Source organism: Cynara cardunculus, assembly GCF_001531365.2.
Source record: "Cynara cardunculus var. scolymus isolate 2C chromosome LG 10, CcrdV1, whole genome shotgun sequence".
NCBI classification, from domain to species: Eukaryota; Viridiplantae; Streptophyta; class Magnoliopsida; order Asterales; family Asteraceae; genus Cynara; species Cynara cardunculus.
This window is the reverse complement of record NC_037537.1, coordinates 17,967,288-17,979,495: the sequence shown is the minus strand read 5'-3', so window position 1 is coordinate 17,979,495 and position 12,208 is coordinate 17,967,288. Positions and strand designations below refer to the sequence as shown.

Sequence of the window (12,208 nt, the reverse complement as noted above, 5' to 3'; positions counted from 1 at the left end):
TAATTAGAATAATTATCGAGTTCTAACAAAATAAATAATTATTATCTTTATAAGAAAATTATATTATTAAATCAAATATAAATTACTTCGTTATTGTACCTAAATTAAATTATAAAAAAATTGAATTAAAAAGTTACACAAAAAATGAGGAATTTTAAATAGTTAATTTGATACTAATATCGATATACTTTTGTCAAATTTTTATGATATATTCAAACTTATATTTTATTCAAAAATAAAAACATCATTATTTTCTCAAAATCACATAAGACCATATTATAAAATCGACTGAGATAAAAAATAAAATTAAATATTAAAATCAAGATGTATTTCGTTGCATTGCACGAGTATCCTTCTAGTATTTTATAAATATTCTTTTCTCTCTCCTTTTTCTCTTTTCTCTCATTAATAAAATAATATAAAAAATAGAGCTAAACTTAACATATTGTGGACACCAAAAAACTTAATAAGTATCACCAAGTAATCCATTGTGATTACAAATGAACACAAAAATAAAAAACCAAAAAAACTATTAAAAATCATTTTTTATGCATAAAGTATTGTTTATTGATGCATATTACTCAAAATTCAAGATTACAAGTATATTATGCGTAATTACAACTTATTAAACTTTATGTTTGAATTCATGTAACTAACTGCAAATAAATATAGTTAAACTAGAAGGGTACTCGCGCAATGCAGCAAGATACATCATGGTTTTATTGTTTCGTTTTATATTTTGGGTCTATCGATGTTATAATGCGACTTTATATGGTTTTTAGAAAAAAAATGTTTTTAATTTTTAATGAAATATAAATTTGAAGATATTATAAATTTTTTAAAAAAACAAGCAATATTAGTATCAAATTAACTATTTAAAAGTTCTTGTTTTTGTGTAATTTCTTTAATTCAATTTTTTATTGTAATTTAACTGAAGTTTAAAAATGAACTAATTTATTTTTGGTTTAATAAAATAATTTATTTAATATAATAATTAAGTATTATGCTAGAACTCAATGATTATCTTAATTATGTTTTTGATTTTTTATATTTAAAATAAGATGTTTATTCTCTATTTGATTATGTTTATCCGCAGTTAGTTACAMGAATTCAAACATGAAGTTTTAATAAGTTGTACTTATGCATAATTTACTTGTAATCTTGAATTTTAAGTAATATGTATCAATATACAGTACTTTATGCATAAAAAATGGTTTTTAAGAGTTTTTGTCAAATGTTTTATAATATAGTATAGATACATGATAAACATCTCATTTTAATTATAAAAAATATAAAATATAATGAAGATAATCATTTAGTTTTAATAGAATACTTAGATATTATCTTTATAAAAAATTATATTATTATACCAAAAATAAATTGCTTTGTTATAAAACTTAAAAAATTATATTATTAAACCAAAAATTATATTATATTATTTTTTCAAATTTTTATGACATCTTCAAATTTATATTTTATTTAAAAATAAAAATATTAACCCTTCTTAAAACCACATAAAATCATATTCTGACATCGATAGAGATAAGAATAAAACGAAACATTAACATCGATATGTATCTCTCTGCATTGCACGAGTACATTTCTAGTGTGTGTGTGTGTATATATATATATATATACACACACTTGGGATCACGTGAGACCAAGCTGTTTTCGTGAGACCCGTGAAACACTTTTTTACACTGAAAACTTCGCAGCAAAACACTATGAAGGTTACCTTCACAGTGTTTTTGTTATGAAGGTTTGGATTTCTTTTACCTTCACAGTATCTTGTTATGAAATTTCAAGTGTAAAAAAACGGTCTCACGAAAATGGTCTGGTCTAATGTAAACCCAACCATATATATATATATATATATATATATATATATATGGAGAGAGAGAGAGAGAGAAACCTAATCAAAATGAGAACTGTTTTGTTTGTGGTAACCGTGAGATCCAATCTCAACCACAACTCTAAGGTTAAATTAGGAAATTACTAATTTTGGTAATTTTTACTTAAAATATTAGTTAAGGGCATTTTAGGGATTTTATAAATATCATCTCTCACCTCTCCTCTTTCCTCTCTCCGGCAAATCTTATTCGACTTACTTTATTCCGATGAACCTTATGTGAACACAAAATAGACACTGTGATACCTACAAATGATATTCACTGTGATACCCAAATATACATACATGATACACAATGTGATACCCTTTATAAAACAATGAGAATAACGAAAATGCACACTATGATACATTTTATAAAACAAAGAAAATACATCATGATACATGTGAAACATTGTGAACGTTATCACTACGATACACTTTAATTCACAAACGTTTTTAAAATAAAACTTCAAAATTATCGTAGCTAAGATTGCTATTGGTGATAAATGATAAAATGTTTCATGTTATTACACATCCGATATTTTTGCAGTGAAATCATAATTTCAATTTCCAAGTTTCATATTCTTAGAATTTCATGAGACATTTTCAAGTAATTTTAATTAGATTTATGTTGTACATGTCGATTATTTTTAACAAATCCGTTCAGGGTCGTCCCTTGGCATGTTAAATGTAAGATTTTGAACAAGGCATCCGAATTTTGGGGCCCAAATTAACCATTGGGTGTAAACTATAGCCGAAATTGTTTAAATTCAAATTATTAATTGTTTGGTTTTAGGTTCAAATTATCAATGGTTTAGGTTCAATTTCAAATTGTTAATCATTTAGGTTTAACCTGTAACATCCAATGCCAACCGTACCAGATATTGTCCGTTTTGTCTTCACACCTAGACTCACGGTTTTAAAACGCGTCTGACATAGGTGGTATCAAGTCCCTTATAAGGCAACTTTTTCCCCCTCCGCAACCAATGTGGGATCTTATATCACCCCCCTTGGGAGCCCAACGTCCTCGCTGGCACATCAGACCATCTGTAACATAGCGTAAGAGATGTTGTCCGCTTTGTCCCACACCTAAACTATCGGTTTTAAAACACGCCTGATAGAGGAGGTATCAAGTCTTTTACAAGGCAACCTTTGTTTCCCTCCCAACCAATGTGAGATTTTACATAACCCATTTTTGTTCTTAACATATATTCTCTGTTATCTCTGTCATGCAATGTAATCAAAAAATTTGGATGTAGCAGAGCCTACAAAAAGATTGGAACGTCTCTAAATCCGTTAGTTATTATTTTTTAAATTGTATACTTTCAAGTGCTTTATAAACAAGAATATTGATTAATGGCATGAAATTAACAATTAAGATTTGAAAGAAACCAAAAACGTTTATATCAATAAAATTGGAGATTTGTTTGAGAAATATTTAATAGGAAAATACCCACTAAAGAACTCTTGTAGAATAAGTATTGGATGATTTGGCCACCGAAGCTATGCAAGGCAACTTCACCGATAAAGGTGTTGAAAATGATCCCAACTTGTTGTACTCCTCATAAGATTATGTATGGTCATAAGACGAGTTCTAAGCTAGATGAGATCACGACCAAATTGCATAATCTTGTTGCCCGACTCTATCAAGCCCCTATGCAATATGGCCTTCCTCGCATATACAACACCGCACTTAGTGGTGATAAGAATTGTTGAACCAAAGTCATTGAACCATCTTCCTTTATATGTTAGACGGAAATGCCTCATGCATATCCTTCCTCTCATTCATTCAACCACTATAAGCCGACCTGTTGACCAACCATGAGTAAGTATCTTGATTTCTCACGATGCTTTTAGAGCCAAACCCCTTAGCTCATAGGAAACGGCCTCACTTCCACATTCAGATAGATGGACCTTGTCAAGATTGTCCCATAACTTAAAAACACTCCAACACAATGTGTTAAATTCCATCAAGAACTAGTTCAACCCCTCTTAACATTACAGTTCCAAGTTTTGCTAATCTTTGGATGGTTTAAAACATTGTAGAACTTTCAACCACATTCAAACGATGTACTTTAACTTGATCTTGAATTTTGGTGAAATACCAAGTGTCAATACAAGGTTCCATCATGGGTTGACTATTTATAGGTAGGCTTGAGACCCATCCTTTTGAAGTGTTTCAATCAGTTTTCTTGGTAATCATTTTATGAAAAGATCTGCTAAGTTCTTACTGATCGCCAGAAACTAATGGTGATCTCCCCATCATTTATTAATTGATTGACTTGTCTATGCCTAAGTCCAATATGTCTAGACTTACCATTAGACACTTGATTGTATGCCCTAGATAGTGTAGCCGCACTATTACAATGTATTGAAATTGGTGGCATTGTCTTTGGCCATAAGGGTATGTTATTTAAGAAGTCCCGTAACAATTTCGCTTCTTTACAACAAGAAGCTAAAGCAACAATTTATGCCGCCATGGTGGAATCTGTTATGCAACTTTGTTTCTTTAATCCCCAAGACACTACAGCCCCACCAAGTGTGAAAATCCATTCACTTGTGGACGCGTAGTCTTCTTGATCATTGATTCAACTTATATCATTGTATCCTTCCATTACTGAAGGATACCCACTATCTTCCAAACCATATTCCATGGTTTTCTTTAAGTATTTAAGTACCCGGTTTACAACATCCCAATGTGCTTTTCCAGGTTTACTAGTATGTCTACTCAATCTTCTTACGACATAGGTGATATCAGGTCTAATGCAAGTCATAGCATATATCAAACTACCAATAACTTTAGCATATTCATTTTGAGCTAATACCCTACCAATATTAATTGTCAATCTAGAACCTAATTTGATCAGAGTGCTGACATGTAAACAATCAAATTTATTGAAACGCTTTAATATCTTTTCAATATAATGAGACTGGATAGCATTAGTTTATTCTAATTTCTAAGAATTCTTATTCCTAGAATACCACCATCTGCCAGGTCTCTCATATCAAAATTTTCAGATAAGAGTTTCTTTATCATTTACACTTGTTCTAAGTTGGTTCCAAAGATCAACATATCACCCACATATAAGCAGATGATAACCCCTCGACCATTAAATTGAATGTATACACACCTGTCTAATTCGTTAATTTTGAAACCATTAGATAGCATGACTTGATCAAATTTTTGATGCCATTGTTTGGGAGCTTGTTTCAGGCCATACAAGGACTTAAATAAGTTTATAATCTTTCTTTTCTTGTCCTTGAACTATGAAACCTTATGGTTGTTACATATATACTTTCTCTTCCAAATCACCATCAAGAACGCAACCTTGACATCCATTTGGTGAATTACGAGGTTATTAACGGAAGCTAAGGCAATCAAAACTCTAATGGTTGTATTTCGTGCTATGGGTGCATATGTGTCAAAATAATCTAGTCCTTCCTTTTGTGTAAAGCCCTTAGTTACTAATCGAGCTTTAAACTTTTCAGTGGAGCCACCAACTCTCAATTTTCTTTTGAAAATCCATTTATTCTTGATGGCCTTCGAACCGGGGGTAGGTCGACTAACACCCAAGTATTAATACCTATGATTTCTATCTCATCGTTGATTACTTCTTTCCAAAAAGATTCATCATCAAATTTCATTGCTTCCGAATATGTACGTGGTTCTTCATCCAAGTTGTAAATTACTGGATATTATTTCATCGAACCATGTCTATCACTTTCAACCAAGTACATCTCAACGTCGGGTCCAAAGGTTCTTGCTTTTCGTTGACGTTTACCTTTTTTAGGTTCTATAATTGGATAGTTTATAATTGTATCTTTTTTGTGTTTAATCATTTGCATATAATTTTTATTTGATTTTTAGCTAATTTCCGTTTAATCATCGTCGGGATATTGCTTTGCTATTTTTGTGGTTTTGTCGGGTTTTGATAGGTATTTTGTGTTGAAACGTGAACGTGGGTGAAGATGAGCTTTGGAGCATTTTGATCGACCTTCATGTGATGGAGCAATTCACGAAATATGACAAAGTTGGACCAAAATTTAAAGAATAAAATACGACAAAGGAAGTTTGGAAAGAAAAGAAATCAAGTTCATGTTTTTAGTTTTAGTTTTGTTTTCTTTTTAATCTTGTTATTAGTTTTTCTTTAATCGATTAGCTTAGATTAATTAGTAATTGTTTGTTTATCTCTTAATAGTTTCACTAATCGTTAAGAGATGAATATTGTTTGGCAAGATAAAAACTGTCTCTTAATGGTTCTAAAACCATCTGAATGATTTTGTATCATGGGCCTTTCTTAACCATTCAGCATCCTAATGTCATTGTAAACAATTTACCAAACAAATTTAATTCATTTTGCATTATATCATAATAGACTCTTAATCATTCTGACCACTTAATCATTCAGTATCAAACCATTTAATAACTGTCAAACAACCCCTCAAATTTAGGTTTAGTTTCTTCTTTCAATTGTTTGTAGTTCTTTTTTCCTTGAGCCTTTAATTTGATGTTTTAGTCTACGTAGTTTAGTTTAATTTTCTTAATCACTCCATTTTATTTTAGTCGCTAATTATTTTTCCGTATTTAATTTTCTTGCAATGTTCTTAATTTTTTTTAGGTTAGAAACGATTCATGGAAAGTGACAGTTTTTGAATCAATCGTTACTGGTTTCTTAGGGGCCGTTTACCTAAACACTTATCCGGTAAGCGCTTAACGATAAAATTCAACTCTATCGCTTATTTATGGGGTAAAATCTTAGTCTACAAAAACGACATCGTTTATAACGGTTAATTACCCGGTAAGCGATAACTATGGTAAGAGTCGTCGTCATCACTTACCGGGTAAGACTCTTGGTCCGTGTCTTCGTTCTTACCACGTAAGATCATTGGTACTTGTCATATTCATCCGATAAGAGAATGTGATTTGATAAGCGCTTACCCGAGTAAACATTTGGTAAGCGACCCCTTAGATTAGTTTTATTGCTTTGTTTAGATCTATGTTTTGTTGGTAGTGTAGCTTGCATTTATTTGGGTAATCGTCACTTCGGATCGACGTAGTGATATTGATCGATTGTTTTCTTTATTATAACAAACATTGAGTTTTAAATTGGTTGATCTTACGATAATTGGACAGGTATTTTTTTCTAACTGTTAAATGGAAAAAAGAACATTTATTAAGATAGAGGTTTTGAAAGTCAGTTCCATATAATATAAATGGGCACTCAGTTGACAACGTTATGATTAATTTGGGTCAATTTTGACAGCTATAAACCTGTTTATTTTTTGGGCATACTGAAAAAGTTTCGTCTAGTTAGCTCTTTTAAACGTTGCTTTAAATAATGTTTCAATAACGTCAAAGGGTATTTCAATTATGCTCCTTTTATTTTTCAAATTAATTTTTACGTGTCTTTTTAAATAATGTTATATTCTCGTCTATCGTATTAGTTAATTACTTATTAGCCAACAACTAAGCATCAAACAACTACCAAAAAAAAAAAAAAAATACCCTTTTTGCATATTAAATTTTTTTAGCATGTTTCACTCTTTCCCCCCATCTCTCCCCCTCTAAAAAGTTTCTTTTTGCACCAACTTTTAATACCAAAGGGCATTTGGTCTAACGGTATTGTAGCCCTTGGCCTTCAAGGAGGTCAGGGGTTCAAACCTCACCATAGGTAAGGAGGGTGTGTAAGTTTATTTGTTGCATTTGCCGTATATAAATATTATATATTTCAAAAAAAAAAACTTTTAATAACTTCCAATTTAATTATTTCGATCATCTTCGATTCGACCGGTTGGTATAAATGGATTTATTAGTCATTTTGCTCCAACCGATGGTATTTTTTATGTTTTGTGAAGGAGACAACAATTATGGGGAGGGGAGACTATTCATGGCCGGCATTTTCTATGACGTAGGGATTCTTTATTTTATTTTTCGTGTGTGGTTGAAAGAGTATCAACATGGCCGCATTTTTTATACTGTATCAAGTATTCTGATAGTTGGTATACACAGGTACAAGTGAGAGCCCTTGGAACCATCACGAATTGGCAGTTTTGGTGACAGTTGTCACTTTTTGAGACGCTTTGAACAGTCGCAACTGTTCTCCAACAGGTATCATGTTAGAAACCGTCACCATTAGGGACGGTATGCTGAACCATCGCATCTGTTCGATGGTACCCCTTACCCAACCGTCACATTTAATGAACCATCGCAACTGTTGGATATTAGAATGAAAGAAATAATCAAAGTTTAAGGATTTATATTGTAAAATGTGAAACCTGAATGAGATGTCATGGATGGAAGTGTGAACATGACAAATATTAATTTATGATATATATTTCGTCGTGAATGAATGATGAGATCCAGAGACCACAAAAGCTCAAGTCAACCCCTTTTGCTTCATCTGCTCATTTCGATCTCTCCCTCACTTTGAATTCAAAACCCCCAAASAAATATTGAAACAAACAATCCTTCCATAATTTGCAATGGCTGAACTCATTCTGGGTGCAATCATGGAYGTGTTGTTTCAGAAGTTAGCCTCAGGTGACTTGTTGAAGCTGGCTCGATCTGAAGGTATCCATTCCCAGCTGGACAAGTGGAACAACACGTTGCTCCAGATCCAAGCTCTACTTGTTGATGCAGCCAACAAGCACATAACAGATAGAGCTRTTGATTTCTGGCTGCGTAATCTCCAGGATTTGGCTTACCAAATAGACGATATACTCGATGATTTGGCCACAGAAGCTATCCGCCGCAAATTGAATAAAGATTCTCATGCCASCTCCAGCACCAACACAGGTAAGCTACGGAAGCTAATCCCAGGTTGTTGTACTAATTTCACCCCTCATACCATTGTTTATGGTCATAAGATGAGCTCAAAGCTAGATWMKATTACGACCAAATTGCACACTCTTTTTGATCAGAAACATAATCTAGGCTTGGATGTGAATGTTAAAAGGCCAAACAGAAGAAATAGGAGGTTGGAGGAAACTTCACTTGTTGATGTGTCCAAAGTTATGGGTAGGGAAGGGGATAAAGAGGCATTGCTTCACAGGTTGTTGTGGAACGAAGCATGTAATCAAAATGTTAGCATCGTGTCTGTAGTTGGTCTCGGTGGGATTGGCAAAACCACTCTTGCCAAGCTTGTGTACAATGAAAAGAGGGTTAAGGATCACTTTGAGCTCCGGGCATGGGTTTGTGTTTCTGAAGAGTTCGATGTATTTAATATCAGCAAGGCTATTTTTCAAGCTGTAGCCGGGACGAATCAAGAATTTGCTAATCTAGATCTGCTTCATGTGGGTCTTAAAGAAAGACTTTCCAACAAAAGGTTCCTAGTTGTTCTAGACGACGTCTGGAACGAAGACTATAAAGAGTGGGAACTCCTCCAAAGCCCTTTTGTGGTAGGGGCACCTGGAAGTAAAGTTATTGTGACGACCCGCAAGACCAAGGTTGCATCGGTCATGAACTCTTTTCAGCCTTATGATCTCAAGGTTTTGTCAGAAGAAGAGGCTATGTCTTTATTTGCTCAATATGCAATAGACGAACATAACTTTGACAAGCATCCAAAACTTAAATTGCATGGTGAAGGCATTGTGAAGAAATGCGGCAGATTGCCCTTGGCTTTGATAACGCTTGGAAGGATGTTGAGGACAAAAACAGAGGATGATGAATGGGAGGAGGTGTTGAACAGTGAGATATGGAATTTGGACGATGGAAGAGATATTCTTCCGGCTCTGAGATTAAGCTACTATGACCTCCCTTCACATTTGAAGCAATTGTTTKCATATTGCTCCTTATTTCCCAAGGACTACGTGTTTGACAAGAACCAACTCGTCTTATTGTGGATGGCAGAAGGGTTCTTGAACCAATCAAATGGAAGGAAATCGAAGGAGAGCTTGGGTCGTGAGTATTTTGAAGAGCTAAAGTCAAGGTCCTTTTTTCAGACGTCAACTACTGTGCAAYYGCGATACATAATGCATGACTTGATCAATGACTTGGCCACGAGTGTTGCTGGAGAGTTTTTCTTTAGGTTGGATGATAAAATGGACACGTATGATGTGAATGAATCTTTCGAAAAGTGCCGTCATGTTTCATTTATAGGTCGAGAATATTTAACATATAGAAAGTTCAAGGAATTACAAAGAGCCAGAGGCTTGCGAACGTTCTTACCTGTTTCACTTAATTCCTGGTCATATTACAACATATCGAACAAGGTTCTTGCCRAATTACTTCCCCRAYTACAGTTCTTAAAGGTGCTAAGCCTAAGTGAGCATTCGATCASTGAGATACCACATTCCATTGGTAGTCTCAAGCATATTCGATACCTCAATTTTTCATATACTAACATCGAACGGTTACCGGAACAAGTCAGTGACCTCTATAATCTACAAAGCTTGTTGGTTTGTGGTTGTCAGAAGTTATCTAACTTGGCCATCAGTTTTGTTAAGTTGATAAACCTACGACATCTTGATATCAACGATACTCCAATGTTGAACAAGATGCCCTTGGGTATCGGTGGGTTGACGGGTCTACAAACTCTACCTAAGATCATTATTGAAGGAGGTAATGGGTTTAAAATATCCGAGCTTAAGGGTCTATCGGATCTTRAAGGTCGGCTTTCCATTGAGGGGCTTGATAAAGTGATGAGTCCAATCCAAGCAAATGATGCCAAGTTGCAAGAAAAGAAGGGTCTTGATGATTTGGTGATGGAATGGAGTGATGACTTTGATGATTCTCGGAATCATACGAGTGAATATGAAGTACTTGAAGGGCTAAGGCCTCATTATAAGTTGAGAAAGCTGCTGATTTGGTTCTATGGGGGAATGAAATTTCCTAGTTGGGTCGGGAATCCCTCGTTTGATAGGTTAACGGAACTTAGATTACGTGATTGTAGAAGGTGTGCATGTTTACCGGCACTTGGAYATCTACAGTCGCTTAAGGAGTTGTGTGTGGAAGGCATGGATGGGGTAAAGACTTTGGGTTTGGAGTTGTTTGGACGTGCTGATTCTTTGCATGGTATTGTATTTCCATCACTTGAAACTTTGAGATTTGATGATATGCAAGGTTGGGAGAGATGGTCAACTAGACGTGGGGACAATGATGGAATTGCTAGATCGTTTCCTCGTCTTGGTGAAGTTTCTATAAKAAATTGTCCAAAACTAGTCGAAATCTCAATTGATTTAATACCGTCGCTTAAGGATTTATATATAGAAGGATGTTCTAAAGATGTATTTAACAGCATGGTTGGTGTGTCTTCATCAATTCGTGGGTTGAGAATAGAGAATATTGAAGGACTTGCTCAACTAAATGGAGAGCGTCTTGGGGCAGTTGAACATCTATCAATCAGTTGGTGTCATGAGTTGAGATATTTGTGTGAATCAGAGTTTCTTGTCTGCTTAAGGRAGTTGGAAATAATTAATTGTAAAAAGTTGGTATCATTGCCCGAGCTCCCATCGTCTCTAAGGATTCTTCAGGTTKATTCTTGTGAGAGCTTAGAATCCATTTCAGATAAAGGTTTTGGAATCATTCCCCTGGAACATCTTTGGATTAGAAATTGTGAGAATCTGAAGTCATTTCCTCGTGAGCATTTGGAAAGTCTCACATCTTTGGAGGAGCTGTTTATATCTGATTGTCCAAGTATGGATTACTCATTTCCTTGTGGGTTGTGGCCTCCTAATTTGAGACGCCTAAAAATAGGATGCTTAAATAAGCCCATGTCAAAATGGGGGATTCTAAATTACCCAACATCACTTGTTCATCTAACCTTACACGGAGTAAATTCAGGAGTAGTTTCATTTGTTGCAAATGCAAAAGATGTGACTTCAACATCGTTTCTTCTTCCACCATCTCTAATGTCTCTAGCGATCTYCAATTTTATGGAGTTGGAATTAGTTTCAGAGGCCTTACGACGCCTCCCCTGCCTTAAGGACGTTGATATCTACTCATGCCCGAAACTTGAAGATCTACAGGAGACAAATACTACCGACCCATCCTCTTTGAGAATTATGGTGCATCGGTAGAAAAGGCAACTACAAGATGGCTAGCGGCTGATCATTTATCAAATCCTGTATGTATTTATCGGTAGAAAAGGCAACTAAAAGATCATTTTTTCATTTTTCGGTATGTATTTGTGTATCTATAATTCAGTATTATCTATTTATTACATATATAGAATTAAATCAAGTGATGGACTATGGAGAGGATTATAATGGTGTAATTTGTATAAAAAATTAGCCAAAAATATTCAATGTTAGACTCAATTTGAAGATATTGATGAGAGAACTATTAGGTACGTATTTTTTTAATTAATATGTGATTGTTAT

At 34.0% G+C, this 12,208-nt stretch overlaps 1 protein-coding gene across 1 annotated transcript; it reads left to right on the top strand.

The window, feature by feature from the left end:
* The first annotated feature begins 8,371 nt into the window (after positions 1–8,371).
* On the top strand, positions 8,372–11,905 carry LOC112520065 (putative disease resistance RPP13-like protein 1). Its single transcript, XM_025128366.1, has one exon. The coding sequence runs from the start codon at positions 8,372–8,374 to the stop codon at positions 11,903–11,905; it is 3,534 nt and encodes a 1,177-aa protein (XP_024984134.1).
* The last annotated feature ends 303 nt before the right edge of the window (positions 11,906–12,208 follow it).